The sequence below is a fragment of the Bufo gargarizans genome, chromosome 8 (assembly GCF_014858855.1).
Source record: "Bufo gargarizans isolate SCDJY-AF-19 chromosome 8, ASM1485885v1, whole genome shotgun sequence".
Classification (NCBI taxonomy): Eukaryota; Metazoa; Chordata; class Amphibia; order Anura; family Bufonidae; genus Bufo; species Bufo gargarizans.
The window spans coordinates 192,037,548-192,059,747 of NC_058087.1; the positions used below are offsets into that span (position 1 = coordinate 192,037,548).

A 22,200-nucleotide genomic window follows, 5' to 3' on the forward strand; every position below is an offset into this window, starting at 1 on the left:
CTACTCACCTCACTACATCCACAGCAGACCCTCTGTCCAGGCTTCTACTCACCTCACTACATCCACAGCCGCCCCTCTGTCCAGGCTACTACTCACCGCACTACATCCACAGCCGCCCCTCTGTCCAGGCTTCTACTCACCTCACTACATCCACAGCAGACCCTCTGCACACATCCTCATAAAAACAAGCGCTTTGCAGACATTAGCTTCAACCTGCCCCCAATGCGCTCTCAATCTAAGTTCCCTACCAGTATGTCTTCTAACATGGGGAGAACATTCAAACTCTATGCAGATGCTGTTCTTGGTTGGATTCGAACCTAGGACCCCAGAGCTGCAATCCTAACCTAGAGATTTTTTAGGAATATGGGCATCACATTTTCCTTGCACCACTTTTACTTGGCTCTGTACCAGTCCTTAGAGAAGCTCTAAAATCATGAACAGGAGGACAGCAATAACAGAACTGAGATCTTTAATAATAATTGTGGGTAATCCATCTTGTGGTGTTGCCTGGTACCTTGTGTTGTACTGGCATCTCGTGGTGTTGCATTTGCATCTCATGGTGCTGTATTGGCATCTCGTGGTGCCATTTTCGGGGTATATAAAGTCAATGCAGGAGAAAAGGTCATGGCCTGGTGTCTATATGGTACTGTTCTCTCTTCTCTGGTGTCCAAGCTTCTATGTACACATTGGTGACATTTGGGATGCACAGTACACAGTGAATTGGGGTGGGGCCATTAAGTGGTTTGGTGGGGCTAAAATCTTGGTCTTCATTGATCTTCACTGGACACTGCGATGCAGGGGTGATGGAGGCCACCATTGGTCTTTAAGCCTTTGGCTAGTTTTAAAGAGAAGTCGACACTTGGAGGTCCCTGCGTGAGACACCCCATGGACACCATGTCCACATGAGGGCCCAAGAACTGGAGGAAGTTCTGTGGGGAGACGCCTCCAGAAGCTTCCACCACGATTCCAGGAAAAGCAGTCTTTATAGTAAGAGCAGCTCGGTGCAATAACTATGGAGGGAGAAAAGAGAAGGGAAGGGGGTCACCTCGGAGGAACGCACAACCCCTGATACCTAACCCAGCACTGAGGATACTGTGTATCTACCCCACATAATATCACCACTGAGGGTACAGTGTACCTACCCCACATAATACCAGCACCGAGGGTACAGTGTACCTACCCCACATAATACCAGCACCGAGGGTACAGTGTACCTACCCCACATAATACCAGCACCGAGGGTACAGTGTACCTACCCCACATAATACCAGCACCGAGGGTACAGTGTACCTACCCCACATAATACCAGCACCGAGGGTACAGTGTACCTTACCCCAGTGCTGGTGGGAAAGGATGTTTCTGAATAACTCTGAGACTGAGGGTAGTATTCAGATGTTGGGGGTAGCGAACCTCGCCCCCTGCTAGTGATAGTACAGACAGGGGAGCGGTGTGTGTTTGTGGATAACTCTGAGACTGGGGGTAGTAGTCAGATGTTGGGGTAGTGATCCCCAGCCTCTGCTAGTGACAGTACAGACAAGGAAGGGGGATGTGTTTCTGGAAAACTCTGAGACCGGGGATAGTAGTCAGATGTTGGGGGTAGTGATCACCGGCCCCTGCTAGTGATAGTACAGACAGGGGAGGGGGATGTGTTTCTAAATATCTCTGAGAATGGGGGTAGTAGTCATATGTTGGGGGTAGAGAACAAGCTGAGGCATTCTATCCTCCTGGGTTTTCTTCAATATGGGAGTTGATGACGGTGTACTCGTGGTGTATATAGGTTGATGACGGTGTACTCGTGGTGTATTTACGTTGATGACGGTGTACTAATGGTGTATGTAGGCTGATGACGGTGTACTCGTGGTGGATGTAGGGTAATGACAGTGTGCTCGTGGTGTATGTAGGTTGATGATGGTGTGCTCGTGGTGTATGTAGGTTGATGATGGTGTACTCGTGGTGTATGTAGGTTGATGATGGTGTACTCGTGGTGGATGTAGGGTAATGACGGTGTACTCGTGGTGGATGTAGGGTAATGACGGTGTACTCGTGGTGGATGTAGGTTGATGACGGTGTACTCGTGGTGGATGTAGGTTGATGACGGTGTACTCGTGGTGGATGTAGGGTGATGACGGTGTACTCGTGGTGGATGTAGGGTGATGACGGTGTACTCGTAGTGTATGTTGGTTGATGACGGTGTACTCGTGGTGTATGTAGGGTAATGACTGTGTACTCATGGTGTATGTAGGGTAATGACGGTGTACTCGTGGTGGATGTAGGTTGATGACGGTGTACTCGTGGTGGATGTAGGGTGATGACAGTCTACTCGTGGTGGATGTAGGGTGATGATGATGTACTAGGATGTATGTAGGTTGATGACGGTGTACTCGTGGTGGATGTATGTTGATGACAGTGTTTTCGTGGTGGATGTGGGTGATGATGAGGTACTGGTATATATGTGGGTTGATGATGGTGTACTCATGGTGTATGTAGGTTGATGACGGTGTACTCGTGGTGGATGTAGGGTAATGATGGTGTACTCGTGGTGTATGCAGGCTGATGATGGTGTACTCGAGGTGGATGTAGGGTAATGACAGTGTACTCGTGGTGTATGTAGGTTGATGACGGTGTACTCGTGGTGTATGTAGGTTGATGACTGTGTACTCGTGGTGGATGTAGGTTGATGACTGTGTACTCGTGGTGGATGTAGGTTGATGACTGTGTACTCGTGGTGGATGTAGGTTGATGACGGTGTACTCGTGGTGGATGTAGGTTGATGACGGTGTACTCGTGGTGGATGTAGGGTGATGACGGTGTACTTGTGGTGTATGTAGGTTAATGACGTTGTACTCGTGGTGTATGTAGGTTAATGACGTTGTACTCGTGGTGTATGTAGGGTAATGACGGTGTACTCGTGGTGGATGTAGGTGATGATGACGGTGTACTCGTGGTGGATGTAGGTTGATGACGGTGTACTCGTGGTGGATGTAGGGTGATGACAGTGTACTCGTGGTGGATGTAGGTGATGATGATGGTGTACTCGTGGTGGATGTAGGTGATGATGGTGTACTAATGGTGGATGTAGTGTAACCTTTCATATTCCGGTACCTCTGCAGTGAAATTATCCAGCATGATGATATCTGCTCCAGCTTCTGCAGCCTCTAAGGCTTCCTCCACGGATCTGCACTCCACCTCCACCTTTATGGTGCGCCCAGCCAGAGTGTGCAGAGCCTGTAGAGCCTGGGATGGCAGGACACACACAGTACATGTCATCACCGAGTACATGGGTTATGCAGCAATGTCATTAACTGGACATGTATGTAAAGATTGTCAACATGACTGTAGCAGCTGGCACCCCCCATAGTAGTGGCAGACCAATAGAGGACACACTGTGCGGAGGACATTAAGGAGGATACACTGTGGGGAGACATTTAGAAGGACACATCATGGGATGGACATTTAGGAGGACACATTGTAGGAGGACCACGTTCGTACATGTGAATGCCATTCTTTCTGCAGTAGGTGCAGGGAGTTCAGCAAAAAATTATGCCGTGTGTGAACATAGCCTTAGGGTGTCCAGAACTATATGCAGCCAGCGTTTACTCACCTTTCTGACTCCTCCCATTGCCCATATATGGTTATCCTTCAACATGATGAGATCCCCAATCCCGTAACGGTGTGTTCCGGCTCCTCCCACTAGTAGGCCATACTTCTCTGGCAGGCGAAATCCAGGAGTAGTTTTGCGGGTACCTGTAACCTGCCCTGGCCATCCGGCTGCCCGCGCCTGCTCTGATACTTGTCTAGCCACTGTGGCCACTCCGCTGACCCGGGACAGGACGTTGAGTGCTGGGCGCTCTGCCAGGAGGAGATCATTCAATTGACCTGGAACATGGGGAACATTAACAATTTAACATGAGTCCCAGGACCCCATCTACAGAGGTGAAAGATGAAACCACACCACCATGATGACTTCCCTGTATAATAAAGGGGAGCTCACAATCAGGGGGTTAGAAGTTTATCTCTTCCCTATGACTAGTGAGCATGCTCTGTGACCTGTGCAGAAAAGGGAGGGAGGTGATCTCACCATTACCTATTCTATGGGAGAGAGTAGTGAGCATGCTCTGTGACCTGTGCAGAAAAGGGAGGGAGGTGATCTCCACATTACCTATTCTATAGGAGAGAGTAGTGAGCATGCTCTGTGACCTGTGCAGAAAAGGGAGGGAGGTGATCTCCCCATTACCTATTCTATAGGAGAGAGTAGTGAGCATGCTCTGTGACCTGTGCAGAAAAGGGAGGGAGGTGATCTCCCCATTACCTATTCTATAGGAGAGAGTAGTGAGCATGCTCTGTGACCGGTGCAGAAAAGGGAGGTGATCTCACCATTACCTATTCTATGGGAGAGAGTAGTGAGCATGCTCTGTGACCTGTGCAGAAAAGGGAGGGAGGTGATCTCACCATTACCTATTCTATGGGAGAGAGTAGTGAGCATGCTCTGTGACCTGTGCAGGAAAGAGAGGGAGGTGATCTCCACATTACCTATTCTATGGGAGAGAGTAGTGAGCATGCTCTGTGACCTGTGCAGAAAAGGGAGGGAGGTGATCTCACCATTACCTATTCTATGGGAGAGAGTAGTGAGCATGCTCTGTGACCTGTGCAGAAAAGGGAGGTGATCTCACCATTACCTATTCTATGGGAGAGAGTAGTGAGCATGCTCTGTGACCTGTGCAGAAAAGGGAGGGAGGTGATCTCCACATTACCTATTCTACAGGAGAGAGTAGTGAGCATGCTCTGTGACCTGTGAGCATGCTCTGTGACCTGTGCAGAAAAGGGAGGGAGGTGATCTCACCATTACCTATTCTATGGGAGAGAGTAGTGAGCATGCTCTGTGATCTGTGCAGAAAAGGGAGGGAGGTGATCTCCACATTACCTATTCTATGGGAGAGAGTAGTGAGCATGCTCTGTGACCTGTGCAGAAAAGGGAGGGAGGTGATCTCCCCATTACCTATTCTATAGGAGAGAGTAGTGAGCATGCTCTGTGACCTGTGCAGAAAAGGGAGGGAGGTGATCTCCCCATTACCTATTCTATAGGAGAGAGTAGTGAGCATGCTCTGTGACCGGTGCAGAAAAGGGAGGTGATCTCCACATTACCTATTCTATAGGAGAGAGTAGTGAGCATGCTCTGTGACCTGTGCAGAAAAGGGAGGGAGGTGATCTCCCCATTACCTATTCTATAGGAGAGAGTAGTGAGCATGCTCTGTGACCTGTGCAGAAAAGGGAGGGAGGTGATCTCCCCATTACCTATTCTATAGGAGAGAGTAGTGAGCATGCTCTGTGACCGGTGCAGAAAAGGGAGGTGATCTCACCATTACCTATTCTATGGGAGAGAGTAGTGAGCATGCTCTGTGACCTGTGCAGAAAAGGGAGGGAGGTGATCTCACCATTACCTATTCTATGGGAGAGAGTAGTGAGCATGCTCTGTGACCTGTGCAGGAAAGAGAGGGAGGTGATCTCCACATTACCTATTCTATGGGAGAGAGTAGTGAGCATGCTCTGTGACCTGTGCAGAAAAGGGAGGGAGGTGATCTCCCCATTACCTATTCTATAGGAGAGAGTAGTGAGCATGCTCTGTGACCTGTGCAGAAAAGGGAGGGAGGTGATCTCCCCATTACCTATTCTATAGGAGAGAACAGTGAGCATGCTCTGTGACCTGTGCAGGAAAGGGAGGGAGGTGATCTTCACATTAGCTATTCTATAGGAGAGAGTAGTGAGCATGCTCTGTGATCTGTGCAGAAAAGGGAGGGAGGTGATCTCCCCATTACCTATTCTATAGGAGAGAGTAGTGAGCATGCTCTGTGACCTGTGCAGAAAAGGGAGGGAGGTGATCTCCCCATTACCTATTCTATAGGAGAGAGTAGTGAGCATGCTCTGTGACCTGTGCAGAAAAGGGAGGGAGGTGATCTCCCCATTACCTATTCTATAGGAGAGAGTAGTGAGCATGCTCTGTGACCTGTGCAGGAAAGAGAGGGAGGTGATCTCCCCATTACCTATTCTATAGGAGAGAGTAGTGAGCATGCTCTGTGACCTGTGCAGAAAAGGGAGGGAGGTGATCTCACCATTACCTATTCTATAGGAGATAGTAGTGAGCATGCTCTGTGACCTCTGCAGAAAAGGGAGGTGATCTCCCCATTACCTATTCTATGGGAGAGAGTAGTGAGCATGCTCTGTGACCTGTGCAGAAAAGGGAGGTAGGTGATCTCCACATTACCTATTCTATAGGAGAGAGTAGTGAGCATGCTCTGTGACCTGTGCAGAAAAGGGAGGGAGGTGATCTCCACATTACCTATTCTATGGGAGAGAGTAGTGAGCATGCTCTGTGACCTGTGCAGAAAAGGGAGGGAGGTGATCTCCACATTAGCTATTATATAGGAGAGAGTAGTGAGCATGCTCTGTGACCTGTGCAGGAAAGAGAGGGAGGTGATCTCACCATTACCTATTCTATAGGAGAGAGTAGTGAGCATGCTCTGTGACCTGTGCAGAAAAGGGAGGTGATCTCACCATTACCTATTCTATAGGAGAGAGTAGTGAGCATGCTCTGTGACCTGTGCAGAAAAGGGAGGGAGGTGATCTCCACATTAACTATTCAATGGGAGAGAGTAGTGAGCATGCTCTGTGACCTGTGCAGAAAAGGGAGGGAGGTGATCTCCCCATTACCTATTCTATAGGAGAGAGTAGTGAGCATGCTCTGTGACCTGTGCAGAAAAGGGAGGGAGGTGATCTCCCCATTACCTATTCTATGGGAGAGAGTAGTGAGCATGCTCTGTGACCTGTGCAGGAAAGGGAGGGAGGTGATCTCCACATTACCTATTCTATAGGAGAGAGTAGTGAGCATGCTCTGTGACCTGTGCAGAAAAGGGAGGGAGGTGATCTCCCCATTACCTATTCTATAGGAGAGAGTAGTGAGCATGCTCTGTGACCTCTGCAGAAAAGGGAGGTGATCTCCCCATTACCTATTCTATGGGAGAGAGTAGTGAGCATGCTCTGTGACCTGTGCAGGAAAGAGAGGGAGGTGATCTCCACATTACCTATTCTATGGGAGAGAGTAGTGAGCATGCTCTGTGACCTGTGCAGTAAAGGGAGGTGATCTCACCATTACCTATTCTATAGGAGAGAGTAGTGAGCATGCTCTGTGACCTGTGCAGAAAAGGGAGGGAGGTGATCTCCCCATTACCTATTCTATAGGAGAGAGTAGTGAGCATGCTCTGTGACCTGTGCAGGAAAGGGAGGGAGGTGATCTCCCCATTACCTATTCTATAGGAGAGAGTAGTGAGCATGCTCTGTGACCTGTGCAGGAAAGGGAGGTGATCTCCCCATTACCTATTCTATAGGAGAGAGTAGTGAGCATGCTCTGTGACCTGTGCAGAAAAGGGAGGGAGGTGATCTCACCATTACCTATTCTATAGGAGATAGTAGTGAGCATGCTCTGTGACCTCTGCAGAAAAGGGAGGTGATCTCCCCATTACCTATTCTATGGGAGAGAGTAGTGAGCATGCTCTGTGACCTGTGCAGAAAAGGGAGGTAGGTGATCTCCACATTACCTATTCTATAGGAGAGAGTAGTGAGCATGCTCTGTGACCTGTGCAGAAAAGGGAGGGAGGTGATCTCCACATTACCTATTCTATGGGAGAGAGTAGTGAGCATGCTCTGTGACCTGTGCAGAAAAGGGAGGGAGGTGATCTCCACATTAGCTATTATATAGGAGAGAGTAGTGAGCATGCTCTGTGACCTGTGCAGAAAAGGGAGGGAGGTGATCTCCACATTAACTATTCAATGGGAGAGAGTAGTGAGCATGCTCTGTGACCTGTGCAGAAAAGGGAGGGAGGTGATCTCCCCATTACCTATTCTATAGGAGAGAGTAGTGAGCATGCTCTGTGACCTGTGCAGAAAAGGGAGGGAGGTGATCTCCCCATTACCTATTCTATGGGAGAGAGTAGTGAGCATGCTCTGTGACCTGTGCAGTAAAGGGAGGTGATCTCACCATTACCTATTCTATAGGAGAGAGTAGTGAGCATGCTCTGTGACCTGTGCAGAAAAGGGAGGGAGGTGATCTCCCCATTACCTATTCTATAGGAGAGAGTAGTGAGCATGCTCTGTGACCTGTGCAGGAAAGGGAGGGAGGTGATCTCCACATTAGCTATTCTATAGGAGAGAGTAGTGAGCATGCTCTGTGACCTGTGCAGAAAAGGGAGGGAGGTGATCTCCACATTACCTATTCTATAGGAGAGAGTAGTGAGCATGCTCTGTGATCTGTGCAGAAAAGGGAGGGAGGTGATCTCCCCATTACCTATTCTATAGGAGAGAGTAGTGAGCATGCTCTGTGACCTGTGCAGAAAAGGGAGGGAGGTGATCTCCCCATTACCTATTCTATAGGAGAGAGTAGTGAGCATGCTCTGTGATCTGTGCAGAAAAGGGAGGGAGGTGATCTCACCATTACCTATTCTATGGGAGAGAGTAGTGAGCATGCTCTGTGACCTGTGCAGTAAAGGGAAGGAGGTGATCTCCCCATTACCTATTCTATAGGAGAGAGTAGTAAGCATGCTCTGTGACCTGTGCAGAAAAGGGAGGGAGGTGATCTCACCATTACCTATTCTATGGGAGAGAGTAGTGAGCATGCTCTGTGACCTGTGCAGGAAAGGGAGGGAGGTGATCTCACCATTACCTATTCTATAGGAGAGAGTAGTGAGCATGCTCTGTGACCTGTGCAGAAAAGGGAGGGAGGTGATCTCCCCATTACCTATTCTATAGGAGAGAGTAGTGAGCATGCTCTGTGATCTGTGCAGAAGAGGGAGGGAGGTGATCTCACCATTACCTATTCTATAGGAGGGAGTAGTGAGCATGCTCTGTGACCTGTGCAGAAAAGGGAGGGAGGTGATCTCACCATTACCTATTCTATGGGAGAGAGTAGTGAGCATGCTCTGTGACCTGTGCAGGAAAGGGAGGGAGGTGATCTCACCATTACCTATTCTATAGGAGAGAGTAGTGAGCATGCTCTGTGACCTGTGCAGAAAAGGGAGGGAGCTGATCTCCCCATTACCTATTCTATAGGAGAGAGTAGTGAGCATGCTCTGTGATCTGTGCAGAAGAGGGAGGGAGGTGATCTCACCATTACCTATTCTATAGGAGGGAGTAGTGAGCATGCTCTGTGACCTGTGCAGAAAAGGGAGGGAGGTGATCTCCCCATTACCTATTCTATAGGAGAGAGTAGTGAGCATGCTCTGTGACCTGTGCAGGAAAGGGAGGTGATCTCACCATTACCTATTCTATAGGAGAGAGAAGTGAGCATGCTCTGTGACCTGTGCAGAAATGGGAGGGAGGTGATCTCACCATTACCTATTCTATAGGAGAGAGTAGTGAGCATGCTCTGTGATCTGTGCAGAAGAGGGAGGGAGGTGATCTCACCATTACCTATTCTATAGGAGAGAGTAGTGAGCATGCTCTGTGATCTGTGCAGAAAAGGGAGGTGATCTCACCATTACCTATTCTATAGGAGAGAGTAGTGAGCATGCTCTGTGACCTCTGCAGAAGAGGGAGGGAGGTGATCTCCCCATTACCTATTCTATAGGAGAGAGTAGTGAGCATGCTCTGTGACCTCTGCAGAAAAGGGAGGGAGGTGATCTCACCATTACCTATTCTATGGGAGAGAGTAGTGAGCATGCTCTGTGACCTGTGCAGAAAAGGGAGGGAGGTGATCTCACCATTACCTATTCTATAGGAGAGAGTAGTGAGCATGCTCTGTGATCTGTGCAGAAGAGGGAGGGAGGTGATCTCCACATTACCTATTCTATGGGAGAGAGTAGTGAGCATGCTCTGTGATCTGTGCAGAAGAGGGAGGGAGGTGATCTCCCCATTACCTATTCTATGGGAGAGAGTAGTGAGCATGCTCTGTGATCTGTGCAGAAGAGGGAGGGAGGTGATCTCCACATCACCTATTGTATAGGAGAGAGTAGTGAGCATGCTCTGTGACCTGTGCAGAAAAGGGAGGTGATCTCACCATTACCTATTCTATAGGAGAGAGTAGTGAGCATGCTCTGTGACCTGTGCAGGAAAGGGAGGGAGGTGATCTCACCATTACCTATTCTATAGGAGAGAGTAGTGAGCATGCTCTGTGACCTGTGCAGGAAAGGGAGGGAGGTGATCTCACCATTCCCTTACGTCCTAACCAGTGGCACAGATGGGGTATTCTGCCCCTGTGGACTGGTTAGGACAGGTGGAAGTTTAATGAAACATAAAAATAAAAAACACTGGCATGCACACGCCCTCCCTGCCCCCTATAAAGAGGGGCGTAGCCCTCATGCTGTTGTGTTTTTTTCTGTCCTGCGGACAGGACGGGACGGGTGGTGCACTCCTCCATCCTTGTGGTGGAGAGAGTGCGATTCCCTTTTTTCTTTATAGGTTCCTAGGACCTGTGCCGCTCCCCCTATGCGGCCGGAGGATACCCTCCGGCCTTAGCTGGTCTCCTTATGCCCTGTCTAGGTTGTACCTCTGTTCGGGGTGGAGTGGCTGGAGCGGCGGTAGCGGTGCCCGCATGTTCGGCTGGGCGCCGCCATCTTGCGGAAGTGACGTCGGGTTACGTCACTTCCGGGTTTTCGCTCCGACCGACGGATGGTTGGCTGGAGCGGTGAAGCGGCGTCCCGCATGTTGCTGGGCGCCGCCATCTTGCGGAAGTGACGTCGGGTTACGTCACTTCCGGGTTTTCGCTCCGACCGACGGATGGTTGGCTGGAGCGGTGAAGCGGCGTCCCGCATGTTGCTGGGCGCCGCCATCTTGCGGAAGTGACGTCGGGTTACGTCACTTCCGGGTTTTCGCTCCGGCCGACGGATGGTTGGCTGGAGCGGTGAAGCGGCGTCCCGCATGTTGCTGGGCGCCGCCATCTTGCGGGAGTGACGTTAAGTAACGTCACTTCCGGTTTTTCGCTCCGGCCGTTTGTTAGCGCGGCCGGAGGTGTATTTTAGTGAAATTAGGCCAAGGGGCCTTTAATATGTGCTGGGTCCCTTTCTGGGCCCTAATACAGAGATCTTTTTCCTTGTTTTTCAAGGAATTAAAATCGGAGGTTTACCCCGCCCCCTTTGGGGGCGGGACTTTCGTTTTGGCGCCAAGAAGCCCTATTTAAACCTGGTGAAGCTCCAGGTTCAGTCTCCTGGAGCGCAGCTTGCTGTCAACCTTGAGTGTGGTTTGGTGCTAGAGAGTCTTGTTACCTCTGTGCTGTAAATCAGTTGTTGTCTTATTATAAAGAGCTTGCTAGGATCTTCTGGGTAAAGATCCTGAAACTTGCGATTAAGCTCTATTTTTCTTGAATTTTGTTAAATTCATGTTTCTTTGATTTTCAGCCATGTCGTCTACCGGTGACGGAGGAGAGCGTGACCCCAGCCGGAAATCCGCGGGCAAGAGGCGCCACTTGCAGTGCCATGATTGCCAGATTGTCCTGGAGGACTCGTACGATTTCTCCCGCTGCCCACCCTGTAGGGCCAAGTCACTCCCCCAGTTGGAGCCATCTGTCCACGATGTGGTGGATTGGGTAAAAGGGTACATGGAGTCAAACATGTCCCAAGTCAACGCCTCCATACAGGAGCTGAAGAGTGCCTTGGTCGCCAAGCGTCATCGTCCCTCCTCCCCCCATCGTGCGATGGAGGTCTCGGGGGGTCAGGAGGCGAGGGAGGGCTCCGCTTCCTCCTCGGACGAGGAGGATGGTTTCTCCTATTTTTTCCCGCTGGAGAAGGCCCAGCGGCTACTAAAATCCGTCCGGTCGGGGGACCAGGACGTTGACCCGGGGGAAGCCTCATCCTCTGCCTCTAGGGGGCCTAGGGCCTTCAAAGCGGATGATTCTCTCCTGTCTCTGATGAAAACAGAGTGGAGAAAGCCAGAAAAAGGTCCAGTGTTGACCAAAAGGTTTAAGGCCGTGTTTCCGGTCAAGGAGGATCAGGTATCTTCCTGGGGGCCTGTCCCTAAGGTGGACATGGCCATCGCGAAGCTTTCCAGGAGGACCCTGATCCCTTCAGACGACGGGTCAAGTTTGTTGGACCCGATGGACAGGAAGGCGGACTGCGCCCTTAGGCGCGCTTATTCTTCAGCCTCGGCCTCCGCCTCAGTCGCGATTGCGTCGTCCGAAGTGGCGAATTTCTTAAAAACGAGGTTTTCCCAAATTGAGTCTGACCTGGACCAGGGGGTCTCTAGGGATGACATTCTGGCCTCATGCAAGACGGCCAGCCTTGCCATTGACTATTTGTGTGACGCAGCTCCACAACAACTTAAGCTGGCATCTAAGTCTATGGCTCTGTCAACCGCGGGCAGGCGTCCGCTTTGGTTGAAGCCCTGGAAGGCAGATACGACCTCGAAGCACAATCTTTGTGCCATGGCGTACGAACCCGGCAGGCTCTTTGGTGCAGAGCTAGACCATATAATGGAGGGGCTGTCGGACAAGAAGGGCAAGTCCCTTCCCCAGCAGTCCTTTCGTGGTCGGGGCAGAGGGTATGGTTCCAGAGCGGAACCGCAACCCAGACCCCAGAGGAATTGGGGTTCCCGTAGAGGAGGGAAATCCTCTCGGGGTTCTAGACCCCCCAAGAAGTCCTCAGCGCTCTGATTGCGGGCCTCCTCGAGGCTCTTGGTATTTTGCCGGTCTGACTGGAGATCTCGGGCTCCCTTCTCCCCACATTCCCGTAGGCGGTCGCCTACGACACTTTCTACCTTGTTGGCAGGATCATATCCAGGACAGTTGGGTCCTGCGTGTAATCTCCCAGGGCTACCTTGTAGACCTGAGCAGTCGGCCTCTGGACAAATTTGTCCAGACAAGGCTTCTTCCCAGCAACAAGCAGAAGATTCTAGAAAGTTACGTACTAGAATACTTCCAGAAGGGGGCCTTAGAAGAGGTTCCTCTCCTAGAGAGGGGAACAGGTATCTACTCCCCAGTTTTCCTGGTACCCAAGAGTACAGGAGGGTGGAGAATGATTATAGATTTGAGGTTCTTCAACCGTTTCATAAGACAAAAGAAGTTCCGTATGGAAACTATCCAGTCAGTGACCAATCTTCTTATGCCGGGAGATTTCTTGGCAACCTTGGACCTCAAGGATGCTTATCTCCATATTCCCATCCATCCTGGGTCCAGAAGATTCTTAAGGATCGCGGTAAATATCGGGGGGGTCCTAAAGCATTTTCAGTTTGTGGCCCTCCCGTTTGGGATCTCTTCAGCCCCACACACTTTCACCAAGGTGGTGGTCTCTGTGGTGGCCGCACTAAGGCTTCAAGGCTTGAGTATAGTTCCATACCTGGACGACTGGCTCCTCAGAGCCCCTTCCCAAGCGATCCTGTCCCAACACATCCAACAGGCTGTTACATTCCTACATCAGTTAGGATGGGTAATCAATTGGGACAAATCCCAGCTTCAACCAGCCACCTCAGTAAGGTTCCTGGGGTTCATGGTGGATTCAGTCAGGATGATGATTCATCTCACTCCCGAAAGAAAGCAATCCGTGCAACAGACAGCCCATTCCCTCTCTGTACCCAAACGGGTAACAATCCGAACATGGATGAGGATGTTGGGACTAATGTCTTCAACCGCAGAGGCGGTACCTTGGGCATTATGGCATCTACGTCCGCTCCAGTCGGAAGTATTAGCCAAGTGGAATCACAGTCCAAGGGGACTCAATTCCGTGCTCTCCCTGCCTTACAAAGTCCGGTCCTCTCTGAGGTGGTGGTCCCACCTCACGGACGGCAAGTCCCTGATCCAGCGCTCTTGGATCATACTTACTTCAGACGCATCCCTAGTAGGCTGGGGTGCGCATCTTCAGGACAAGACAGTCCAGGGAACCTGGACACCTCAGGAGAGGTTATTGTCATCGAATCTCCTGGAGATCAGAGCAATCAGGCTAGCTCTTCTTCATTTTGCTCCCATCATTCGGGGGAAGGCAGTGAAGGTACAATCAGACAGCATGACCGCTGTGTTGTATATCAACAAGCAGGGAGGCACGAGGTCACAAAGTCTCCTGAGAGAGATAGGGGTGATTTTGGATTGGGCAGAACTGAACCTCACCCACGTATCAGCCGTTCACATTCGCGGAGTTCACAATGTGATTGCGGATCGCCTGAGCCGAGGTCTTCCTACCGGAGAATGGTCACTTCATCCAGAGGTCTTCAAGGAGATAACGCTCAGGTGGGGCATGCCAGAGATCGATCTCATGGCAACGAGGTTCAACACCAAGGTGGAGAGGTATTGCTCCCTTTACAGGGAGGACAACCCGGTGGCAATAGATGCACTGTCAATCCCATGGAGGTTCAGGCTGGCCTACATCTTCCCTCCAATTTCCTTGATACCAAGGGTCTTGATGAAAATCAGGCAGGACCAAGCGTCAGTTATAGCCATTATCCCATACTGGCCGAAAAGAGCTTGGTTTACCCAACTCTTACAGATGAGTCGGGGTCAATTTCTGAGGCTTCCCCCAGAGAGAGTACTGGTGTCGGGGGGCACCCAGGTCTCCTCAAATCTTCAAATGTTCAACCTGACAGCCTGGAGGTTGATCAGTCCCTTCCAAGGATAGAAGGGCTATCGGGGTCTGTCTTGAGAACCCTGGAGCACTCCAGATCGGAAGCTACCAACAAGGCCTACTCCAGAATCTGGAAGATTTTTTCGTCCTGGTGTTCTAGGCATCAGCAAACATCCGCTGAAGCTTCCATCCCGATGATCCTACAGTTTCTACAGGACGGTCTGGATAAAGGGCTATCACCTGCTACCCTTAAAGTGCAGATTTCAGCAATCTCTGCTTGTCTCAACAGAGCGGTTTCTCAAGACCCCCTTATCAAGAGATTCCTGAAGGGAGCCTCAAGATTAAAGCCTACAGTAATCAGACCTATCCCTGTTTGGGATTTATCGGTCGTGCTCAGGGGGTTAACATCTCCCCCCTTTGAGCCCCTAGAGGAGGCGGGATTCAGGTTCCTGACCTGGAAGATCACCTTCTTGTTGGCTGTTACCTCTGCAAAGCGAGTTGGGGAACTCCAGGCTTTTTCTGCCTTTGAGCCTTATACAAAGTTCCTGCAGGATCGGGTACTCCTCAAATTTTTACCTACCTTCATCCCAAAGGTTCCCTCCTTTGATAATATTAACCAGGTGATCTCCCTACCAACATTGGCTCCATCCCCCTCCTCTGAGGAAAGAGGGCTCCATACCCTCGACGTTGCGAGATGTCTTAGGATTTACCTGGAACGCTCCAAGGTATTTAGGAAGGATGAAAACCTCCTTATCCTTTTTTCCGGTACCCATAAGGGGAGGAAAGCCTCTAAGCCCTCCATCAGTCGCTGGATTAAAGAGGCAATTCGGGAGTCTTATATGTCTCAGGGCTCGGAGCCCCCTGAATTTGTAAGGGCCCACTCTACTCGAGCAGTGGCCACTTCTTTTGCAGAGAGAAGCTCGATCCCATTGGATGTGATCTGTAAGTCAGCTTCTTGGAGTTCTCACTCCACTTTTATCTCACACTATAGAGTGGATACTAGAATACATAGTTATTCCTCATTTGGCCGGACAGTGTTATCTTCCGCCAGGCATGAGGACCCTCCCATGGGGGTTTCTACTTGCTAAATCCCCATCTGTGCCACTGGTTAGGACGTAAGGGAATCGTTAATTTCTAACGATAATTTGTTTTCCCTTAGTCCTAACAGTGGCACACAAATTTCCCCCCCTTGTTTTTTAATTATGGGTTTTGTCTACTTGTTACTACACAACAGCATGAGGCTACGCCCCTCTTTATAGGGGGCAGGGAGGGCGTGTGCATGCCAGTGTTTTTTATTTTTATGTTTCATTAAACTTCCACCTGTCCTAACCAGTCCACAGGGGCAGAATACCCCATCTGTGCCACTGTTAGGACTAAGGGAAAACAAATTATCGTTAGAAATTAACGATTACCTATTCTATAGGAGAGAGTAGTGAGCATGCTCTGTGACCGGTGCAGGAAAGGGAGGGAGGTGATCTCCACATTAGCTATTTTATAGGAGAGAGTAGTGAGCATGCTCTGTGACCTCTGCAGAAGAGGGAGGGAGGTGATCTCCACATTAGCTATTCTATAGGAGAGAGTAGTGAGCATGCTCTGTGACCTGTGCAGAAAAGGGAGGGAGGTGATCTCACCATTACCTATTCTATAGGAGAGAGTAGTGAGCATGCTCTGTGATCTGTGCAGAAGAGGGAGGGAGGTGATCTCACCATTACCTATTCTATGGGAGAGAGTAGTGAGCATGCTCTGTGACCTGTGCAGAAAAGGGAGGGAGGTGATCTCACCATTACCTATTCTATAGGAGAGAGTAGTGAGCATGCTCTGTGACCTGTGCAGAAAAGGGAGGGAGGTGATCTCACATAACCTATTCTATGGGAGAGAGTAGTGAGCATGCTCTGTGACCTGTGCAGAAGAGGGAGGGAGGTGATCTCCCCATTACCTATTCTATAGGAGAGAGTAGTGAGCATGCTCTGTGACCTGTGCAGAAGAGGGAGGGAGGTGATCTCCCCATTACCTATTCTATGGGAGAGAGTAGTGAGCATGCTCTGTGACCGGTGCAGGAAAGAGAGGGAGGTGATCTCCACATTACCTATTCTATAGGAGAGAGTAGTGAGCATGCTCTGTGACCGGTGCAGGAAAGAGAGGGAGGTGATCTCCACATTAGCTATTCTATAGGAGAGAGTAGTGAGCATGCTCTGTGACCTGTGCAGAAGAGGGAGGGAGGTGATCTCCACATTAGCTATTCTATAGGAGAGAGTAGTGAGCATGCTCTGTGACCTGTGCAGGAAAGGGAGGTGATCTCACCATTACCTATTCTATAGGAGAGAGTAGTGAGCATGCTCTGTGACCTGTGCAGAAAAGGGAGGGAGGTGATCTCCCCATTACCTATTCTATAGGAGAGAGTAGTGAGCATGCTCTGTGACCTGTGCAGAAGAGGGAGGGTGGTGATCTCCACATTAGCTATTCTATAGGAGAGAGTAGTGAGCATGCTCTGTGACCTGTGCAGGAAAGGGAGGTGATCTCACCATTACCTATTCTATAGGAGAGAGTAGTGAGCATGCTCTGTGACCTGTGCAGAAAAGGGAGGGAGGTGATCTCCACATTACCTATTCTATAGGAGAGAGTAGTGAGCATGCTCTGTGACCTGTGCAGAAAAGGGAGGCAGGTGATCTCCACATCACCTATTGTATAGGAGAGAGTTGTGAGCATGCTCTGTGACCTGTGCAGGAAAGAGGGAGGTGATCTCCCCATTACCTATTCTATAGGAGAGAGTAGTAAGCATGCTCTGTGATCTGTGCAGAAGAGGGAGGGAGGTGATCTCACCATTACCTATTCTATAGGAGAGAGTAGTGAGCATGCTCTGTGACCTGTGCAGAAAAGGGAGGGAGGTGATCTCCACATTAGCTATTCTATGGGAGAGAGTAGTGAGCATGCTCTGTGATCTGTGCAGAAAAGAGAGGGAGGTGATCTCCCCATTACCTATTCTATAAGAGAGAGTAGTGAGCATGCTCTGTGACCTGTGCAGGAAAGGGAGGGAGGTGATCTCCACATTAGCTATTCTATAGGAGAGAGTAGTGAGCATGCTCTGTGACCTGTGCAGAAAAGGGAGGCAGGTGATCTCCCCATTACCTATTCTATAGGAGAGAGTAGTGAGCATGCTCTGTGACCTGTGCAGAAAAGAGAGGGAGGTGATCTCCACATTAGCTATTCTATAGGAGAGAGTAGTGAGCATGCTCTGTGACCGGTGCAGAAGAGGGAGGGAGGTGATCTCCACATTACCTATTCTATAGGAGAGAGTAGTGAGCATGCTCTGTGACCTGTGCAGAAAAGAGAGGGAGGTGATCTCCACATTAGCTATTCTATAGGAGAGAGTAGTGAGCATGCTCTGTGACCTGTGCAGAAGAGGGAGGGAGGTGATCTCCACATTACCTATTCTATAGGAGATAGTAGTGAGCATGCTCTGTGACCTGTGCAGTAAAGGGAGGGAGGTGATCTCCCCATTACCTATTCTATAGGAGAGAGTAGTGAGCATGCTCTGTGACCGGTGCAGGAAAGAGAGGGAGGTGATCTCCACATTAGCTATTCTATAGGAGAGAGTAGTGAGCATGCTCTGTGACCTGTGCAGGAAAGGGAGGGAGGTGATCTCCACATTAGCTATTCTATGGGAGAGAGTAGTGAGCATGCTCTGTGATCTGTGCAGAAAAGAGAGGGAGGTGATCTCCCCATTACCTATTCTATAAGAGAGAGTAGTGAGCATGCTCTGTGACCTGTGCAGGAAAGGGAGGGAGGTGATCTCCACATTAGCTATTCTATAGGAGAGAGTAGTGAGCATGCTCTGTGACCTGTGCAGAAAAGGGAGGCAGGTGATCTCCCCATTACCTATTCTATAGGAGAGAGTAGTGAGCATGCTCTGTGACCTGTGCAGAAAAGGGAGGGAGGTGATCTCCACATTAGCTATTCTATAGGAGAGAGTAGTGAGCATGCTCTGTGACCTGTGCAGAAAAGGGAGGGAGGTGATCTCACCATTACCTATTCTATAGGAGAGAGTAGTGAGCATGCTCTGTGATCTGTGCAGAAGAGGGAGGGAGGTGATCTCACCATTACCTATTCTATGGGAGAGAGTAGTGAGCATGCTCTGTGACCTGTGCAGAAAAGGGAGGGAGGTGATCTCACCATTACCTATTCTATAGGAGAGAGTAGTGAGCATGCTCTGTGACCTGTGCAGAAAAGGGAGGGAGGTGATCTCACATAACCTATTCTATGGGAGAGAGTAGTGAGCATGCTCTGTGACCTGTGCAGAAGAGGGAGGGAGGTGATCTCCCCATTACCTATTCTATAGGAGAGAGTAGTGAGCATGCTCTGTGACCTGTGCAGAAGAGGGAGGGAGGTGATCTCCCCATTACCTATTCTATGGGAGAGAGTAGTGAGCATGCTCTGTGACCGGTGCAGGAAAGAGAGGGAGGTGATCTCCACATTACCTATTCTATAGGAGAGAGTAGTGAGCATGCTCTGTGACCGGTGCAGGAAAGAGAGGGAGGTGATCTCCACATTAGCTATTCTATAGGAGAGAGTAGTGAGCATGCTCTGTGACCTGTGCAGAAGAGGGAGGGAGGTGATCTCCACATTAGCTATTCTATAGGAGAGAGTAGTGAGCATGCTCTGTGACCTGTGCAGGAAAGGGAGGTGATCTCACCATTACCTATTCTATAGGAGAGAGTAGTGAGCATGCTCTGTGACCTGTGCAGAAAAGGGAGGGAGGTGATCTCCCCATTACCTATTCTATAGGAGAGAGTAGTGAGCATGCTCTGTGACCTGTGCAGAAGAGGGAGGGTGGTGATCTCCACATTAGCTATTCTATAGGAGAGAGTAGTGAGCATGCTCTGTGACCTGTGCAGGAAAGGGAGGTGATCTCACCATTACCTATTCTATAGGAGAGAGTAGTGAGCATGCTCTGTGACCTGTGCAGAAAAGGGAGGGAGGTGATCTCCACATTACCTATTCTATAGGAGAGAGTAGTGAGCATGCTCTGTGACCTGTGCAGAAAAGGGAGGCAGGTGATCTCCACATCACCTATTGTATAGGAGAGAGTTGTGAGCATGCTCTGTGACCTGTGCAGGAAAGAGGGAGGTGATCTCCCCATTACCTATTCTATAGGAGAGAGTAGTAAGCATGCTCTGTGATCTGTGCAGAAGAGGGAGGGAGGTGATCTCACCATTACCTATTCTATAGGAGAGAGTAGTGAGCATGCTCTGTGACCTGTGCAGAAAAGGGAGGGAGGTGATCTCCACATTAGCTATTCTATGGGAGAGAGTAGTGAGCATGCTCTGTGATCTGTGCAGAAAAGAGAGGGAGGTGATCTCCCCATTACCTATTCTATAAGAGAGAGTAGTGAGCATGCTCTGTGACCTGTGCAGGAAAGGGAGGGAGGTGATCTCCACATTAGCTATTCTATAGGAGAGAGTAGTGAGCATGCTCTGTGACCTGTGCAGAAAAGGGAGGCAGGTGATCTCCCCATTACCTATTCTATAGGAGAGAGTAGTGAGCATGCTCTGTGACCTGTGCAGAAAAGAGAGGGAGGTGATCTCCACATTAGCTATTCTATAGGAGAGAGTAGTGAGCATGCTCTGTGACCGGTGCAGAAGAGGGAGGGAGGTGATCTCCACATTACCTATTCTATAGGAGAGAGTAGTGAGCATGCTCTGTGACCTGTGCAGAAAAGAGAGGGAGGTGATCTCCACATTAGCTATTCTATAGGAGAGAGTAGTGAGCATGCTCTGTGACCTGTGCAGAAGAGGGAGGGAGGTGATCTCCACATTACCTATTCTATAGGAGATAGTAGTGAGCATGCTCTGTGACCTGTGCAGTAAAGGGAGGGAGGTGATCTCCCCATTACCTATTCTATAGGAGAGAGTAGTGAGCATGCTCTGTGACCGGTGCAGGAAAGAGAGGGAGGTGATCTCCACATTAGCTATTCTATAGGAGAGAGTAGTGAGCATGCTCTGTGACCTGTGCAGGAAAGGGAGGGAGGTGATCTCCACATTAGCTATTCTATGGGAGAGAGTAGTGAGCATGCTCTGTGATCTGTGCAGAAAAGAGAGGGAGGTGATCTCCCCATTACCTATTCTATAAGAGAGAGTAGTGAGCATGCTCTGTGACCTGTGCAGGAAAGGGAGGGAGGTGATCTCCACATTAGCTATTCTATAGGAGAGAGTAGTGAGCATGCTCTGTGACCTGTGCAGAAAAGGGAGGCAGGTGATCTCCCCATTACCTATTCTATAGGAGAGAGTAGTGAGCATGCTCTGTGACCTGTGCAGAAAAGAGAGGGAGGTGATCTCCACATTAGCTATTCTATAGGAGAGAGTAGTGAGCATGCTCTGTGACCGGTGCAGAAGAGGGAGGGAGGTGATCTCCACATTACCTATTCTATAGGAGAGAGTAGTGAGCATGCTCTGTGACCTGTGCAGAAAAGAGAGGGAGGTGATCTCCACATTAGCTATTCTATAGGAGAGAGTAGTGAGCATGCTCTGTGACCTGTGCAGAAGAGGGAGGGAGGTGATCTCCACATTACCTATTCTATAGGAGATAGTAGTGAGCATGCTCTGTGACCTGTGCAGTAAAGGGAGGGAGGTGATCTCCCCATTACCTATTCTATAGGAGAGAGTAGTGAGCATGCTCTGTGATCTGTGCAGAAGAGGGAGGGAGGTGATCTCCACATTACCTATTCTATAGGAGAGAGTAGTGAGCATGCTCTGTGACCTGTGCAGAAGAGGGAGGGAGGTGATCTCCCCATTACCTATTCTATAGGAGAGAGTAGTGAGCATGCTCTGTGACCTGTGCAGGAAAGGGAGGGAGGTGATCTCCACATTAGCTATTCTATAGGAGAGAGTAGTGAGCATGCTCTGTGACCTGTGCAGAAGAGGGAGGGAGGTGATCTCCCCATTACCTATTCTATAGGAGAGAGTAGTGAGCATGCTCTGTGATCTGTGCAGGAAAGGGAGGGAGGTGATCTCCACATTACCTATTCTATAGGAGAGAGTAGTGAGCATGCTCTGTGATCTGTGCAGAAGAGGGAGGGAGGTGATCTCCACATTACCTATTCTATAGGAGAGAGTAGTGAGCATGCTCTGTGACCTGTGCAGGAAAGGGAGGGAGGTGATCTCCACATTACCTATTCTATAGGAGAGAGTAGTGAGCATGCTCTGTGACCTGTGCAGGAAAGGGAGGGAGGTGATCTCCACATTACCTATTCTATAGGAGAGAGTAGTGAGCATGCTCTGTGACCTGTGCAGAAGAGGGAGGGAGGTGATCTCCCCATTACCTATTCTATAGGAGAGAGTAGTGAGCATGCTCTGTGACCTGTGCAGAAAAGGGAGGGAGGTGATCTCCCCATTACCTATTCTATAGGAGAGAGTAGTGAGCATGCTCTGTGACCTGTGCAGAAAAGAGAGGGAGGTGATCTCCACATTAGCTATTCTATAGGAGAGAGTAGTGAGCATGCTCTGTGACCTGTGCAGAAAAGGGAGGGAGGTGATCTCCACATTACCTATTCTATAGGAGAGAGTAGTGAGCATGCTCTGTGACCTGTGCAGAAGAGGGAGGGAGGTGATCTCCACATTACCTATTCTATAGGAGAGAGTAGTGAGCATGCTCTGTGACCTGTGCAGGAAAGGGAGGGAGG

General features: G+C 49.8%; 1 protein-coding gene across 2 annotated transcripts in view; it reads right to left on the bottom strand.

The window, feature by feature from the left end:
* Positions 1-452: 452 nt before the first annotated feature.
* Positions 453-22,200, bottom strand: part of QPRT (quinolinate phosphoribosyltransferase) — a 34,247-nt gene continuing 12,499 nt past the window's right edge. Inside the window, exons 3-5 of one of the 2 annotated variants that reach the window (XM_044304236.1) lie at positions 3,602-3,876; positions 3,103-3,234; positions 453-1,010 (exon numbers count right to left, since the gene is read on the bottom strand). In XM_044304236.1, the coding sequence (XP_044160171.1) occupies positions 768-1,010; positions 3,103-3,234; positions 3,602-3,876 (650 nt within the window). In that variant the 3' untranslated portion in view covers positions 453-767. The remainder of the gene's footprint in view (positions 1,011-3,102; positions 3,235-3,601; positions 3,877-22,200) is intronic. The other variant, XM_044304237.1, reaches the window with a different exon arrangement.